The sequence below is a fragment of the Nannospalax galili genome, unplaced genomic scaffold (assembly GCF_000622305.1).
Source record: "Nannospalax galili isolate Female #2095 unplaced genomic scaffold, S.galili_v1.0 scaffold155, whole genome shotgun sequence".
NCBI lineage: Eukaryota > Metazoa > Chordata > Mammalia > Rodentia > Spalacidae > Nannospalax > Nannospalax galili.
This window is the reverse complement of record NW_008339923.1, coordinates 1,982,635-2,000,978: the sequence shown is the minus strand read 5'-3', so window position 1 is coordinate 2,000,978 and position 18,344 is coordinate 1,982,635. Positions and strand designations below refer to the sequence as shown.

The following is an 18,344-nucleotide window of genomic DNA, read 5'->3' as shown; positions in this document are numbered from 1 at the left end:
TGTTGACCCTCCTCTTTATAGACTGGACACTGGTTCAAGTCCATCTGGTGGGGTCTCCTTGGCCTCCTTGATCAAGAGGTCAGATGACCCACCACCATTACAGGACATTTTGCGAGATGATCATAGTCCCTGGGAACTAATCGACCTAGGAGGGCAAGGAGCAAAAAGTGTCCTTTGTGTCCCTCTGACCTTTTTATGTATATGATTTAGGAAATAGTTCTTTCCAAAACAATGTTCCCTGTGAATATTCCACTAGAAAACGTGTGTGTGTGTGTGTGTGTGTGTGTGTGTGTGTGTGTTGCTGGAGGTCAAACCCAAGGCCTCAAACATGCTAGGTTACCACTGAGCCATACTCCCAGCCCTTCAAATGTGTTGTTGTTTTTTTATGGATGTTTGTCTAACTCTATCCCAAAGGGATTCCTTTTGTCAAATATTATATGTCATAAATGGAATTTAACTTAATCCTTTTCTGTTAATTCATAATCTCTTACTCTCAACAATCAGTACCTTGAGTAAGGGGTTAAGTGCCCACTCATCCAACTGCAGTGAAATGTAAGGACAATAGAGTGGGCACTGCCACTGAGAGGAAGCGGGATGTCTGAAGCACTCTCCTCAGGTCAACTTGACTCATTAGCAAAAGATAAAGGAAAAAAATTGTCAGAAGAAAGCCTTTCTTATCTGGAACACACTGTTGCTCTCTGTAGGCGGTTGAAAATTTCCATAGTAGGAAAAGCATTGTTTTTCAATATAAAGTATGCTATGGATTCATGAGAAAGAAAATTTTGAAGACTAAGTTCCAGGGTGTATTTAGAGATAGAGGGAAAAATGGTGTGTGTATGTCATGAGCAAGGGTCCTATTTATTTCTACATCCAAAGATAATCATATATACTCTTGAATATGCTCTTCTCTCATCATTTTTACCATCAAATCATTAGGGTGGTGCGAGGGTGCTTGGTGGATAAAGTGCCTGCAGTACAAGGATGAGAACCTGAGTTTGGATCGCCAGCATCCACGTGGAAAGCCAGGCAGAGTGACATACATTTATAATCCCAGCACCAGGGAGACAGAGGCAGGAGGATCCCTAGAATTTACTGGTCATCCAGTTTTGCCAAATCAGAATTGATCAAGTCCAAGTTAAAAAAAATAAGGTGTTAAGAGCATCTGCTGCTCTTGCAGAGGCCCCAGGTTAGGCTCCCAGCACGTACTTGGTAGCTCACAATTGTTTGTGATTCCAGTTCCAGGGGATCCTGTTCCCTCTTCTAACCTCCACAGGAATTGCAAGCATATGGTACACTTACATGCAGGCATACACACTCATACACATAAAATAAAAAATTTTGATTTAAAAATAATGAACTAGAGAGTGATATAGAAAGATGTATGATACACACATGTGCATGTAGCATATGAACACATATATCACACACATATACCTTTTATAAAAATGTTGACATGCTCTGGGTTTATGGTATCAAATGCAAAGCATATACCCATTTTTACAAGCCTGTACTAATTACATGTCTCTATAATTATATTTCATTTACACTAATACCCTGGGAAATACAAATACTGGTATAGACTTTACACAAATTCTAAGTTCATAAAGGCCAGGTTGGTTATGATTCTTCTTCTAAATATAGGAGACGTTCTTCCATTTTGTCTTTGTATACTGTATAGGGAGATCAAAACCATTTCACAAACTGTTAAAAGTATTCATATATTAATTGATGTTTGCACTTTGTAGGGTCTAGTGGTTAGGTAACTCATTACAGTGCGGTGTGATGCAGTGGGAAGTACACTGTCCTGAAGGGAGACCTGAGTTCTCACCTACTCCTGCTGCTTATTGGCCCTGTAGACTATAATTTAATTCTATGTGTCAGTTTCTTCATTTGCAAATGATGAAGCTGACACCACAGGGTGATGTGAATAGACAGTCATGTGAAGAAAAAAGCAAAGTTTTTGAGACTGAGTGAGACACTCAGGCAAATGTCTTAGAACCTTCATAAAGTGAGAAATATTATATATGGCATCTCCAAACCTTCTTAGAGCCCTTTTCTGCAGAGTGTGTTGACAGGGTTGGTGGTACATAAAATGGACTTTGGAATACACTGGGTGAGATGACAGCTTTCATTTTGGCTAAATGGATCTGCCAAGTACTGGTGATGGGGCTCCCTTTGCCTGGAGAATTAACTTGGCCCTGCTACAGGATGCAGCTTTGGTTTCCTGAAGGTCTCCATGGAAACATCCACGTGCAGTTTCCTGATGTTTCCAAAGCCTCTCTTCTGAATGCTGGCCATATGTTCCCTAGCCCTTGCCGTCATACATCACATGTGAGCCCACTGACTCCTTCATGCGCAGGAGCATGGTTTGCTGAGGTCCTTCCGACCTGCCCTCCTCTGATACCAGATTTCCTTCTTATTGCTGATGGAGGAAAATCCATGACTAGAGGTCCCTATATTTTATTTCTCAGTTGATTAATTAACCAGGTCCAACCCAGTTGAGATAATCAGAGACTTCTCGGGCACTTTTGTTTCATTTCATGGGATATGCACCTTGAACCTGGGATTGTAGGTATGAATAATAATCTCTGTCAGGTGAATGACATCATCTCTCAAGTTGTTTATGGATTGCTGGGTAAGACAGACTTATAAACAAATGGTTTTAAAATGATGTGATAAGTGTTCTATGAGTAGAATTTCAAGTTGTTAGAGAAAATATTGATTTTTTTTTAGATTAGCTCTATATTTTAAGGTGGGGCATTATGAATTCTTTGTCCTTTAAAACATAAAAGTCTTTAAAGAAAAATTGGTCTCTCAGGCTCCTATATACATCATCTGGCATGACATTTCAGGTAACTACAAGTTTTTCTGTTCATTTCTCAACAAGGAATAAAGATTTGGCAGAGGACTACTTGCTCTTAAAGAAAAAATTGTTGGGGCTGGAGAGGTGGCTCAGCAGTTAAGAACACCAACTGTTCTTGCAGAAGACCCGAGTTTGAATCCCAGCACCCACATGGCAGCTAACGGGCAGTTCCAGGGGCAGGCAGGAGCAGGAGCAGAGGTTAATGTGTAATGGGATCCTGATTTATGAGATGGAGAGTTTGGGAGTTTGATGTTGGTGATGGTTGTATTTAGTACCACTGAACTCTTCCATTAAAAATGGCTAAAATGATGGGGCTGGAGAGATGCTGGCTGTTCTTGCAGGAGACCCAGTTTGAATCCCAGTACCCACACAGTGGCTCACCACCTTCCATACCTCCAGTTCCAGGAGGACCAATGCCCTCTCTGTCCTCTGCAGACATTGCACAACACAGGTGCACTTACATGCAGGCATAACACTCATACACATAAAATAAAAATAAATTATTTTTAAAAAAGAAAAAAAAGGAAAATTTATCAATGCAATTGACTTGCCAGGCAATCTTGCTAGATGCTGAGCACAAACAAGAAGGCTTGCTGTGTTTGGGGGGCCTTGGGGGGCCTCCTGAGCAGCTACTTAGGGACTTCATATCTACACTTAAGTCCTTAATCCAAATGATAAGTTCTCAGAAAATGAACAAAGCATGTGCATCTCACAACTGAAAAGAATAGGAATATCCATAAGTCATCTGTCTGCCCCCAAAGTCTTCTTTCTGCTCTAGAAGCTGTTGCCTGAGTCCCCATCAGTGATAGTTACGTCTGTGTGGCCACCTGGCTAGGCTAGAATACGCAGCTACTGCATCAAGTCCTAGTTTAGGTGTTGCTGTGATAGAACCCTTTTAGATGTAGCTAAAATCAGTTCATTTACCAAGCATAGAAACAATTATCCTTCATAATGTGAACGGCCAGCCTCATTGATCAGCAGAAAGACCTTAGGAGCAAGACTGAGGTTTCCCGAGATTGTCCTTAAGGTGACAGAATCACCTTCCACCTGAGTTCCAGCTGGCCAACCTATACCAAGTGGGTTTCAGACTTGGTATCACCGCAGCCATGTCCACCGGTGCCTGAAAATAAAACTGGCTTTTGTTCTGCTCTGTTCTTTAGTTTTGTTCTGTTCTGCCCTGACTGATCCACCATCCCCTACATACAAGCCTCTGGAGGATCTCCCAAGTGTACTAATCGCCCCAGCCCCTCTCTGCCTCAAAGAATCTTGGATTTGTTGTGTATTCCACTAGGGTTTAGCTACATCTTGAGTTAAATGTGATTTAGAGATGTGTGCCCCATGAAGATTTAATTATCACTTACAGCATAATATCTATATGAAAACATCTTCTGAATTGCCCCCCCGTGAATCTACAGACGTTTATTTGGTAGACATGTCTATATGTTTTTCTGCTTAATAGGCATGCTCTATACATTATTTTCTATTTATAACTTCTTTATCTTTACAGTCAGTCCCTGAAGTAGGTGTTATAGTCTCATTTTATATTTGAAAAATTGAAGTTAGAAGTTATTCGTGCAACTAAGCCAAAAATCACAAGTCTCTTTTACACAGTCAGATTTAAACTCAGATTGACCTAGTTCTAAAATCTACACTCTATTGTAGCATGTTCCTTCCCTGAGCAAGAATCACGTGGTAGCAAGGCATTCTATTCCCATCTTCTTTCATGGGTGTGCTGTGTGAAGACTTCATATGCACTCACATTTACTGAGGGCTACCTGCCAGGCTTTGTTGTAAAGCTCCTTGAATGGCATGTGCGGGTTAAATTACACATCATTTCTGTAATCAGACACTTTAGAATTTGAGAATATACTATTACTCATTATTTTTGGCTCAGTCCATCTATTTCAAATCATGAATCTTTGATGGACGTGTTCCCTCCTGTTCCTAAGATGATAATCATTTCATATTGACATAATACCATACAATCATAAAGAAGGATTGTTCTAAAATACCAGGATTTTCCTTGTAGGTTATAAGATGGTGGAGGGAGGCTTATTTGGTTTGGATTTTATCCTTTTTACTGCCCTTACTAGTTTATTTCAAGGGAGTGTGTGCACCATGATACATGTGGAGGTCAGAAGATAACGTTCAAGAGCTGGTCTCTTCTTTCATCATGTGGGTTTCAGGGGTTGAACTCAGACTTGATCAGGCTTGCTGACAAGTGCCTTTATCCCCTGAGGCATCTTGTCAGCCTTTAAATGTTTTTTGAACACCACTGAACAGATCTCATATGGTTAATACACAGGAATATGCAATAGCACACAGCTATCGTCTCTTGCTTTGCACATGTAGTGATGACCCAGTTGGCGGGTGTCATCCAGTGAGTGGTCATCTCGAACCTCAGCCAGGACATATCCATAAAGACTCAGATCTGTCCTCATTGTCTAGACAACAAACTATTGGGGAACATTCTTCTACACAGAGTACAATCAATAAAGTACACATAACAAAATCCCAAGTGCTCAATTCAAGAAATATTATTTTAGGGTCTCAAAACTATGTATTCACCAAGTACATGCTAAGCATTTATTCTGAAGAAGATACGTTGGGAAAATCAAAGAAGAATAGCATTGTCTTTCTGATTAATAATGAATGTGGTGGAGCTCACGCCAAATGCTGTGAAAAGCTGTTTTTCAATCCTCTGGTCATGACCAATTAGCGGTTAGTGAAATCAATTTAGTGGGTCAGGAACAACATTATTTTTAATTAAATAGAATACAATAGAAGAAAATAGAAAAGAGGACACAATGCACCACATGCCGAAAGGTTAAGCATTTCTTTTCTCTTTCATTTGTATGTGTGTGGGCACTGGATTTCCAAAGTAAGATGCATTCCTTATTGTGGTAAGTAGTCAAAAAGTGTTTGAAGAGAGAGAAAGAAGAAAACAAAAGTGGTACTCACAAGTTTGCTTCCTGCTGAGAAAAGAAAGCCAATTAATGGCAAACAGAATCCTTTGTATGAAGCACAGAATGACTAAGAGGTGAAATGGATGTTGCTATTCTAGTGTCCCACCAGATTAAGACTGGTAACAATGCATTCTCCTTTCCTCCTTAAATAACCCTTCCTTGCCCAGCATCCAGGACCACTCACCTTGCTGGTCCTTTCTTGCTGCTTTATGCTTCTCTCCTCCCAAAAATTGGAGCAAAGCTAAGCTGGACACAGCTCTTGGGCCACCTCTCTCTAACACTCATTCCTCAGGTGACCTCATTCATTCTCAAAGACATGAGTCATTTACATGTCAATATGGATTTTTCCAGCCCGTATTTCCTGGCCTACCATATGCATACACCATATGGCCTACCATATACCCAGCTCCCTTCTCAGCATCTCTTCTTGGATGTCTCCTGGGCATCTCAGTACAGGCCAACTGAGTCCTTTTTTCTTTCTTTCTGTTGGTGCATATTCACTGTGCATAGTGTTGCATTTCATAAAGGCAGTTTGACTACGTTCACCACCACCCTGTGCTCTCTCTTCTCCTCTCTCTCCCCTCCCTTTCCCACTAGTCTATTCCCCAACATCAGTCTTCTTTTTACATATATATCTGGCTTTGTGTTTTAATATGAGAGAAAACATGTAACATCTTCCTTTCTGAATCTAGCTTTTTCACGTAATCTGATCCCAATTTGCATCAATTTTTTCAGCAAACAGCACAATTTCACTCTTCTTTATGGTTGAATAAAGTTCCATTCATGGCACATGCTACTTTTTCATCCATTCATCTGTTGATAGACACCTAGACTGATTCCATAATGTGGTTATTGTGAATAGTGCTGCCATAAATATGGGTGTGCAGCTCTCTCCGTGGTATGCTGAATGAGAGTCTAAGCTGAGCTCTTAATCTGAGTCTTCCTCCCCCAGTCTCCTCTTCTCTAGGACTCCTCATTTCACTTACGGACATTCAGCCCTTCCAGTTAATCAAGCCAAAAGCCTTAGCGTCATGCTTCGCTAAGTCATCATCTTCCCTCCATCACAACCATCTGGATCTTCACCTTTAACCCTGGTCTAGATTCCTGCATGAGCAGCGTCTTGAATTCAACTCTGCGTTCCCCTTTAGTCATTCCCAAATGGATGACCTGAAAGATTCCTTTGAATTAGAACATGTCTGTCTCTAATTAAAACTTCAGCCACAGTCTTTGTAACAGCTTGGAAAGCCTACCTTAAATAGACATCAGTCCCACCGACTATCACAGCCTTCCAATTCCAACTCTTCTCCATCTACTTGTCAAAAATGCAGCCGTGTCCTCCCCTCGGGACCTCCTCACCTGCTCTCCTTTCTTCTTTGAGCACTCTCCTGGCAGATATCAGACCTGTTTGGTCTTTACTCAGTGGCCACACAGGGAGGCCTTCAGTGACCATGCTGTCAGCATCACACATCCCTCCACACTCCCCTCCCCTGCATCACCTCCTCTTTCTCCCGTCCCTTCTTCCTTTTCCTCCAAAGTACCCTTTGTGTTAATGTCTGTCTTCACCATTTCTCCCTAAGAACAGCAATCCCATTTCTCAACCCCATTATCTACTGCAATGCCTATTTTATAATGTATGCTCAGTAATAGGTGCTGAAAAAACTAATGAATGAATGCTTCTGTAGCATTTTGATAAATCACAAAAAGAATGCTACTGTTAGCTCCAGCTTAACCACTAAATTATCAGTTTAAGGAAGAGAATACCATTATTGAAGTTTGAGGTAATGAACCTTGCCTCAGAGCCCTATGAGGAGCACTCCTATCTCCCTTCAGTGTGGCTTGGGTTAGCTGGGAAATACTGATGAAGAGCTGTGTAGTACATGATCTGTGCACAGACCTGTGACAGATACCTCACTGCCTGCAGGAAGTGGGCTGAAATATAGCTTGAAGTTCAAGAGATATCATCCTTATGTGATGATTTTTAAAGTGGAATTTTTAATTTTATTTTAGTATTTTTATTTTATGTGTATGAGTATATTGCCTGCATGTATGTAAGTGCACCCGTGTTGTGCACTGCCCGTGGAGGTCAGACGAGGGTGTTGGATCCCCTAGAACTGGAGTTATGGACGGTTATTAGCCACCATGTGAGTGCTGGGAATCGAACCAGGGTCCTTTGCGGGAGCAGTCAGTGCTCTTAGCTGCTGAGCCATCTCTTCAGCCCCTAAAGTGGAATTTTGTACCATGAATATGCATAAAGACACCAAAATGTTATTTGTCTTTCTAGATATCAATGACTAGATTCATGTAGTTTCATAGTGTTTCACTGCTACAGAATGGATGGCTTCAGTGAGGAAAAATTCCATAGTGATCCAGTTAAATGCAATATACTTTCAGGTATACTGTGAATTCCATTTCGAATATCACTTGGAATAAAAGGCACCAAGTTGCAGTAGTAATCAATGAAGCAGAACAAGGACACACAGCTCTTTACATCTATTAGGGTTTCATCCATTTGTTTGCAAATGTCAAAAAGTCAAGTCAATGAATGATAAGTATAGTCAGTCATAGCCTCATTTGACAAACTTGGTATTCTAAAATTAATAATAAGGTATCTAAAGCAAAAATATTTTGAGATGACTGACTAAATAGTTTATGAACTCAACTTGACCATGTTTGTAAGATTAGACTTTCTATTCTAAGAGAAAATATCTGTATTCATAAGCATTCTAAAATAGCTGTATCATTTGTTCATTCTGTGTTTGCCAGGCTTCTTGTTCTAAAGAAATACAGTCATAGTCCTACAAATCAGATAAGTGGCTAGGGAATGTGTAGCATTGACAGATGATGACTGGCTAAGAGAATTGTGGGATTTTAGCCAACACCACAGGTTAGCTTTGGTGAATGTTATTTCCATATCTGGGCCTCTGTGGACCCCCAGAAGGAAGATCACTGATCCATTGCTGTCTCTGCTACTGAACGCCCAATCCAAAATTCTAGTTTCCCTCAGGGAACTCAATTTTCAAATTTAGGAATTATACCTACAAACACACAAGATATATTGAACAGACAGTAGCACATTACTGACTGTAACAATGATGTGAAAACACAAACTTTAGCTATCCATTTTGAGTCAACAGTTATTCCTCCAGTGTGCCCAAAAGTAAACAATAAAACTCATGGCTCCAAATTATATCTTTTACGTAGCCCAATGGAAATAAGTAAATCTACTATAGACCAAAACCCTTATTTTTTATTCCATACATTTTTTAAGTGTTTTAATTCTTCCTTGTATTTCATTAAAACATGGAGCCAGGTATCTGCTGGGTGGTGGGTGGTCTGTATCTATTACTTTAAGCTCTTTGGTTCTAACATTTGTTATTAATTGAAAATTTCAAAATATTGCAGTATTATATCTCCAGAAAATTTAATACTTGAGTTTTATGATTAATGAAAAATTGCCAAAATGTTTAATAACCCTTGTAGGCAGAATGGTTTGATAAAAGAATAGAGACATCTAACTGCTGTATACTACTAATGTCAGTTATTTAATGCCAAACAGTCTCGATTTTCATATCTTTGCAGTAGGATTAGCAGCAACATGGGGGTTTTCTGGTATATCAACTAATACTTGTATATTTGTGAGTATAAAAATCACTACCTGCAAATCTTAAAGCTACATGCTTCCTTATTGAAGTACTCAATGTAAGAAAATATCTTTGTCCATCATTCCAAGCAAAAGTCCCAAGTTCCTTATGGACTGAACAGGCTTAGATCACACTCACAGTCCCACAGCAGTGCAAACAAGCAGTGAGCAAAGAAGGCTCTGGGAATGTGATGTGCTAGTGGGGATTGCCCAAACCCTGTACCACCCCTGAAGCACATGGGCCTCAAATGAAGGAGAAAGGTTCCCGCAAGCAAAGCCAATGGAATGTGACCACAAGAGCCAGCAGTGGAATTGGGACAGCAAAATCCATCAGTGTCCACACCAGTAAAAATACAGGGTGGACCATCCATAAATATACACTTCCCCCGGTGCCCCCGCATGCATCCTACTGGAATCTAGTATCTCGGCCACGATGTCTTGTGTTATCACAAATGCACTGCCTGACAGTCCCCTTCTGGTCATCAGATGCCCCCTTCATAGTACTTTCTACCAACTCCCAAAGCAAGTGCTGATTGTAGGGGTCCTTAGGTCCTCCCACAAGTTTCACCCCCTAGGGGATGGGGTACATGGGAACAAGTTCCAACCAGTCGGCAATCAGGTGCCTTGAGATTGAATGCTCAACTCAGCTTGACATGCTTTCAAGCTATTTTTACTCCTTTTCTTCATCCATCCTCCAAATTTGCCTGATCCACTTAAAACTTGGAAATTCCTTTGAGGCCAGAGATGATATTTTATAAAGTGCTTTAGGCATATTTATTCAGAAATCACTATGGTGCTAGGTTCCCTGAAGTTATGCATAAGTGTTGGTGGGTGAAAGTAACCCCACAGAGCCACTGAGTGAATAAATCACCAATACATAGCCTTGTTTACAAAGTTGTTTTCTTTCAAGAACATTTAAAGACATGTAGAGAAATCTTTGGCAAAGAGTCTAAGCCTGTATTAAATAAGGTAGGTATTTATACTTGTCCTTAAAAGGTAATTGTAAGTAATATGAAGCAAATTCAGTTGCATACCAGCCTTGGCCTCTCACAGGAGTGGAGAAGGGTGGTTGCCAGGGAGATCTCATCATGTTTGGGCAAAGGCAGTCATAGGAACAGCCTAGGGATCTGCATATCATGTCATTGTAATTTTCCTATTCCTGCTCTTTTTTCTCTTCTTCTTCTGCTTTTGCTATGAGAAGAGCAAGCTAAAAAGGCTACAGGGACACTTAAGCCAAGTCGTATTTGTCAAGGTGAAAGCTGTGTGGAGCAGAAAAGCAATTCTCCCAGCTGCCAAGAAGATGCACAGGAGCCGAGTGAGTAGGGAATCTGAGAGCCCACTAAAAGTGCTTAGAAGGCCAGTGCATTGCCGCCATTTCTGCGGACAGCTGTAGGCAGGAACTCGAACTCCGCAGCGAGCCTTCTTACCAAAGCTAAGCCACTGCTGGGATGCTCAGAGGCCTCCAAAGGCGCTGTTACAGGTGTGGCTGTCCAGCAAGTTTTCCAGTCTCCCAACACCCCCACCCCAAATACACACAACGACCCATTTTGTTTAAGCCCATAACACAGAGAACGGCAATAATGGAGCCCCAGAACTGAAGCAAATGCTGCCGCACCCCACGCTTATTTTCAGTAGTTACTTTCTTCCTCTTTTATCAGTGCCAGCGAATTAGTGACAAGATAATGTTTATGATTATTTTAATAACGACATTTCATTAAGTGCAGTTGGGTGCGCGCATTCACGCCGTTCTGTGTTTTCTTTCTCTTTTCTGTAGTATTTTTCTTGTTCCCTTGGTCATCATGGGTCCATCAGAGGCAGGGTGATGCTGTTAAAACTTTGGTGTCAGACAGATCATGCTCTTGCTCCTTATGGTGACCTTGGAAAGTCATTTCACCTTTCTGAGTCTCGGTTTCATAAGAGTAAAAGAGATCCTTTGCAATGCCTGTTTTACGGGATTACTGGAAGTCCCTTCCAGATGACTCCATAATTGTCAGACTTTTCTAGTTACCAGACCCCTGGCTGTCCTTTCATAAACAAGAGCTTTTGTCCAGATGTTAACCCTTATTCATTAAGCTCAGGAAGGTCCTAGCCTGTTACCCTCTCAGCCAAGGCCAAGCACCTCCATTTACCTGGTTACTATCATTTAAATATTCCAATCTTTGGATAACATCAACAGTGCTAAGTGGTCACCTTACAAATACAAGCCTACTAATGAAACCACTCTAATCCCGATTCCTCCATGTTATATGGACTTTATTCTTCTAAATCAACCAAATGCCTGTTATCCCTCCCAGCCTCTTTGGTTCCTGATGGAAAACAACCCCACCTTATGTGCCCCCACATCCTGAGGTCTATCCATCAGCTCTCAGGACAGGATTGGCCCGCCCTTGTGTATTTTCAGTACACATGTTCCATCTCAGCTGTCCGGGCTTTCTAAGTGTCTTCATTCCTTTTGTGGCTCTCAGATTTCCCCAAATCTCACACATTTTCATCACTCCAAACCTCACCATTCAAATTCCCATCCTGAGATACTACACTCTCAAGGATGCTAACACGGTTTCATCACTCAGCCATTGGACCATCACTGGCACTGAATGTCTAACTTGTCCTAGTGACAGATACATCTCAGTACCTGTAGCCCAGCTGAAGCAAAGCCCTCCAGCTGCTTGTGCTTTAGCAGAGCCTTTTACAAACAAGCCTTCCTGCATCAGAAATACTACTTCTTGTTATTTTTATTTCAAATCATTAAACTGTGTTTTGTATATTAATTTGTTTTTCCCCTAGGCAGATCTTAAAACCATATGAAGATTTTTTTAATCTGAAACGTGCTCTCTGTAGATTATCAAAAAAATATGTTTATAAACAAGGGGAGGAAAATGACTCCTGAACTGGCAAACAGACCCTGCCTTGGGCATGGGGCTCTGCTGTACCAGCTACTAATCTCTCTGCACCTCATTGTCTTCATTTGACACTGAAACTATAATATTACTCATCTTAATTTTCAAAATAGCTATCAGGGTCATAGGCATTATATGAGCTTATAGGGTTTTTTCGAAAACCATAGCACAGATGAGTGTGGACTATGACTACTGAATGTGAACATTAAGCTCTGTGATCACCATCCCATTTCTTTTCCTTCTCTGCATATATATTTTAAAGTTAAATTGATCCTAAGACCCACATTTTTCACAAATTAGCATTTTTGATGCTGAATGAAGCATATAATCTAGAGGGACAGATTTCATTGATGGTCTTTTTTCCTTTTTGGTGGTACAAAATGTACCAAGAGCTATGCAATGGCACCTTAGGTTCAGTAAAATGAGGTGCTTCACCTTGGGAAACTGAAGAAGAGCAAACACAGGATGACCTTGTCTATTCCAAGTGGGTAGTATGTTAGCTAAGTGGGAATAAAGGCTCAAAAAATTAGCAGAGTTCAGATGTTCAACCCTTGAATCACACAAACTTTAGGGGCTCTATGTGAGGAAGATTTTTTTAAGGACCCCTGCCTATGAGCTTTAGCTCATGGATCTCCCAGAACTGACATGATGTTCTTTTAAATGAGTTTGGACAAACCTAAGGGAAGCAGGGAAAAGCATCAAAAAACAAACCATTTCCAGAAGACCTAAAAGATGGATAATTACTTTTGGTACCCATGGTCAATTTGGGAACAGTATGTTCTTACCACAGAAGACATATTTTATATTTTTGCATGATTATATACATAATCTGCTTGCATTTGTAGTCTTATAGTAGAATATCTAACACAGAGGATGTCAGCCTTCTGAAAGGCCACACTGCTTTGTCATCCCCAAGGTTTTATGGCTGGCTGCACTTAAAATGTAGCCAGATTTCCAACCACTATGCTCACATTTTTATGGAGGTGAAAATCATTACCTGAATTCACACACATTATACTTACTCCTTAGGTAGCTGCTATCACTCCCACTTTTCAGATGGAAAAACTGAATCGAAGATATGAAGTGACTTATCCCAGGTCACACATAGTAAGCGAAACCTCATGATGAAAATCACATTTACCCAGAAACCTAATGCATTCTGGCACTATCTAGGCCCTGTAAATAGATAAACAATGATAAGCTTGTCTCATACCTTTGCTAGTCTGCTCTTCCCCATCCTGGGAACTACAAGCAGTTCAGAAACCTCTGACCCCAGCTTCCTGCCTGGACAGTCCTTACATGTATCAAATACATAGATCTTGGGAAAAACTTACTGTAAAAAAATTTTTTTTCAAATAAAAAAATAGTTCCCATGGGAGGAGTTCTTCCCTAGGATTTCTGAAATAAAAGGAAACATCGAATCAGGGTCACTGGGAATCCAGTTAAACCTGCATGTCCACAGTGGCCAATGGGGCATGGGTCCCACACAATCCACCAGAATAGGGAGGGACAAATTCCCTGTATAAATACCTATGGAATGCTTTCTGATGAAAAAGTAGAGCTCAGAAATGATGGGTGTAAACAGACTATTCATAATTTATACTTGTGCTTAATATATTTCAGTTATTTTTACCCCTACATAACCAAAGAAAATTTGAAAGAAGCATTAGAGTCTTCTTGGAAAACTCATCGTCCACCATTAGGAAACATCTGCAGGCTACTACACCAGCTGAATGCTGTGTAAAGGGCAGAATTCCCATAAAACCAAACTTTATTAAGTACTTCCTGTGTGAATGTGGTCTCTGCCTCCTTTAGTCCACACAATTCTATGAGTTAGGAAAAGGAAGCAAAGAGAAATTTATTAACTTCCCCAAGGATACACCCGGTAACTGGCCCCACAGGATTGCTAACCTGGGCGGTCTAATCGCAGATCCCACCTTGCTAGCCCTTCAGCAACACTGCTCTTCCTGATTCAGTGAGATTGCAGAGTGGTAGAAAGATGAAATGAGGACATGAAAAACAACTAGTGTCTATAAATGCCACTTAGTGATTATGCGGATAATTACTCAGCGTGACCACAGGAATGGGCGTTCACAATTTTTTTTCCTGTGGATTGTACAATTTCTATCACTGCCAAACAATTCCATCCTGATAAAGCAAAGCCAGACAGAGACAAAATGTAATGGAAGACCATGACTGTGTACCAACAAAACTTTATAAAAGCACACAGTGGGCCAGATTTAGTTCTCAAACTATAGTTTATAACCACCTATAGAGTTAGATTTGATTTATAAATTTGACAAAGGAGACTGACGTTTTAAAGTTTGGAAGGCGCTTTGAGAAGGCTAAGTTCAACTTGAAGGAGAATCTGAGATGTGCTTATGAGATGGATACAACCTGGCCCTCGTCGATGGCATTTCCTCATAACACCTCCCTTTGTTCAGTGCTCTCTGGCCAGGTTGGCGGTTTAATTTCTGGGCTTTGATTAGACCAGGCTTATTCTTGTTCTAGAGATTCTGCACTGGGCCATCTACCCAGAAGTTCTGCCTCCAGGTGTTCCTAAGCCTTGTTGCTTCAGTTCTCAGAGGTCACCTCTTCAGAATAAGAGGGGAACAAGTTAGGGGCCCCTCCAACCATCATATCACATTGTCTCATCTTATCTCCCTCATGGCATGTATGTTTTCTTAAATTATCTTGTTTGTTTATCTCTGTGCTTATGTTCTATCTCTTCAGCTGCCCCTTAAGTTCCTTGCAGTGGAATCAACATTTGAATAGTGCACTACCGACAGTTAAATGATTAAAAACTACTTGTAGCAGTAAAGGACTAAGAGAGGGAAGCTGGGGCACAGGTACAAGTGCACCCCCATAGGTGGTTGGTTCCCCCTGTTCTGTGACTGAATAGACTGTAGCCCATCATTCAGTGCCTGTCACACTTTTGCAGTATAGAAGCATCCTCATCCTGGAACTGAAGAATTACAGTATTTAATTATGGTTGCTCCTTCATCAGGGATACCCTCTGACCCTCTGAATCAATGACATGTGATTTCAGTTGCAGGATTAAAATAGAAAATCCTCACCATTCCTCATTTTGTCAAAAGTAAAACTCTCAGATGGGTGTGGTGGCACATGCCTATATTCCCAGTACTTGAGAGAAAGGCTGAGGTAGGAGGATTGTGAGTAGCAGACCAGCTTGGGCTAAATAATCAGATCCTGCTGCAAAATCATAAGAAGTTAAAAAATAAAGCTCTCTATTAGATTATTAGTGCTTAAACACAAGCATTAAAAAGCAAATCATCTTTCTTAATGATCTATAAGTGTCATCTACTGACCTCTAGCAGGCTGCTTTTGTTATTTCTTGAATACTGGCTGGGCCCAGTCGCCTCCCTAAGATGGTTCAGACAGGCAGATCTGCTGCCCTGCTGCCAAGAATACCTGGGCTCCTTCCTCTCTGCTGCAGCTTTCCGTTCCTGAGAGTCCCCTCAGCTGCCATCACCAGTAACAAGTAAAGCCTGTCTGAGAAGGTGGGCCAGGGCAACCTTCTCTTCAGATTTCCCTAAATCTTTTCTTTCTGTGCAATCAAGAGGAAGGACAGAGTAACCTTGGACTAGGTCACAGCGGCAGCCCTGCCTCATGATTATCCTTTATTTCCCATCACTCTTTGGGCTCCTTACAAAATGGTCCTGACACTGTTTAAGACACTAAAAATAAAAATGGGCTCAATCATAGCAACTTCACTGACCCTAACAGTTCAGTGATGGCATTTTCTCCTCCAAGATCGACATTTCCTACATCTATATTTTTCTTAGAAGTGACTTCTGTATCATTTTATATGTAATCTTACTGCACGCTGCCTTTACATAGATGAATAATATATTAATATGTATGTTCCACTCCAATGCAAGTTGCATGGGTCCAGTTTTTTCACTGCCATCATTTGAAAAGGATGATTAATTGAAAGGTATACAAATTAAATACTTCTCAGCCTGTTTCCCCTAGCAACAATCACAGGCTATTTCTCTTGACGCTCAAGCTTCTGCAATGAGCTAACTTGAAATGCAACTAAACAGAAATTTGCCCTGTTTTTTTTCATAAGTCATATTTGCTAATCAGTTTGTCATTCATCTCAAATATTTTCCAGTGAGCAATGGTTATGAACTTCACATCATCACTGAGAAATGGCAAGTGTCGGGTGCATCATCAATGACCCTAGCTAGCTGTACCAAGCTCATTTTTAGGATGAAATTGCTAAGCCAATGATGAGGTTCTAAACATGATTGTATCTATGCAGTGAGTCACTTAACAACTGAAGGAAAACAAGATTGTTCTCAACATTTATAATTTCCTAAGAAATCTTGTTGCTGTGGTGATTTTGAGGCTTTTGAGCTTGGAAAAATGAAAAGCCTACATTGCTACAAGTGTGGTTAGTAAATGACAAACGTGTTGTATGAGATGGATTCTGAAGGACCGTAATTGTATAGTTAGACAGATGCCACAGAACACAGCCCATAAAGAAAGCCTCCATCAAACACTGATCAACAATAAGACCCAGGAGCTGCCCCATTGAAACTCTGCTCTTCAGACCTGCGCCATTGGAGCGTTCTATAACCTAAGTTCCCTCTCTTATAAAATGAGGGTAATAATATAATATCAGTTCTTAGCTTTGTGGAACAAAGAAGCTAATGCACAGCAGTTCAGGCAGCATCTGAACACCACGAGCACAGCATAAGAATGTGTGAAGATGGGGCTGGAGAGCTGGCTCAGTGCTTAAGAGCACTGGCTGCACTTGCAGAAGACCCAGGTCCAATTCCCAGCACCCACACGGTAGCTAACAGTCATCCTTAACTCCAATTCCAAGGGATCCAACACCCTCTTCTGACCTCCACAGGCACTGCGCAGCACAGGTGCACCTACATGCATGCAGGCAATACACTCATACACATAAAACAAAAAATAATAAATAAAATATTTTTTAAAAAGAACGTGTGATGTGAGACACCACACACTTTGGTCACAGAACAGGTCTCAGGTTGCAGAAATCAATCTGCTACTGACCTGGAAGCTTCCCCACTGCTGGCTCGCTTTCATAGTACTAGAAGGTGCTATGTGGGCTGCTGGGGGAGAAAAGTCATCACAGCCTTATCCAGCTGAAAATCCTTTGAGCTGCAATAATAACCAGCCTGGCAAGATACCCCCATTGGTTAAAGAGTGGCATGAGTGTCATGGAGCTAACCAACAGCTTTCTGACTGCATTTAAAGCCTGCTCTACGTGAAGGAATTCATACCTGGCACGGTAAACATGGCTAAGAACCCAGCAGCCTGCATAGCCTACTATGCTCAACAGACATAGTATCAGACTGCCTTCTAAATACTTAATACCCATAGATTAGCTCTCAGCCCTCATCAGAGAAGTTTCATTTTTGCAGTGGACAGCAGTCGACCCAGAGATTCACAACTTGTCAATATACAGAGAATAAGTGACTGTGCAGTCCTCGGCCCCAAATGGGATATCTGTATCACACCTCTGTCTTCAAGTTGGAATAATCAAGAAGAGGGGCAGAAAGGCTGTAAGAACCAGAGAGCTCAGGGATGACAGCTATGAAATAAGCAGTGTCTTCTGGACATACAGGGCTGTAGTCCTCTGAAACTCATGGCAACTATGTCACTATAGTCTGCAGAAGATCAAGTCAGTCAGCACTCCAGCATAGATTTGGGGGCGGGAAACATATGAACCCCTACCCCTATCTGAGGAGCTATTGGCAGTTGATGGCTGCTGGGGAAGGGAGAATTCATTTTCTTCAGGGGTGTGGCCCTTGGTAGGTCAACCATGTTCCAGTGGATGGCTCTATGCCCAAGGGCATACAAACAGTACTAACTGGACTCAACATGTGGAGGAGGAGGAGGAGGAAGAGGAGGGAGGAAGAGGAGGAGGACGAGGAGGAAGAGGAGGAAGAGGAAGGAGGAGGAGGAGGAGGTGGGAG

The 18,344-nt window shown here is 41.3% G+C and overlaps 1 protein-coding gene across 10 annotated transcripts in view; it reads left to right on the top strand.

Annotated features, from left to right (window-relative positions):
* The window catches only part of Dlgap1 (DLG associated protein 1), a 1,065,856-nt gene that overhangs the window by 728,813 nt on the left and 318,699 nt on the right, over positions 1-18,344 (top strand). For 2 of the 10 annotated variants that reach the window (XM_029564283.1, XM_008834624.3), the window contains one exon: positions 10,671-10,784. The exons of the other annotated variants lie outside the window; for them this stretch is intronic. In XM_029564283.1, the coding sequence (XP_029420143.1) occupies positions 10,671-10,784 (114 nt within the window). The remainder of the gene's footprint in view (positions 1-10,670; positions 10,785-18,344) is intronic. 10 annotated transcript variants of the gene reach the window in all.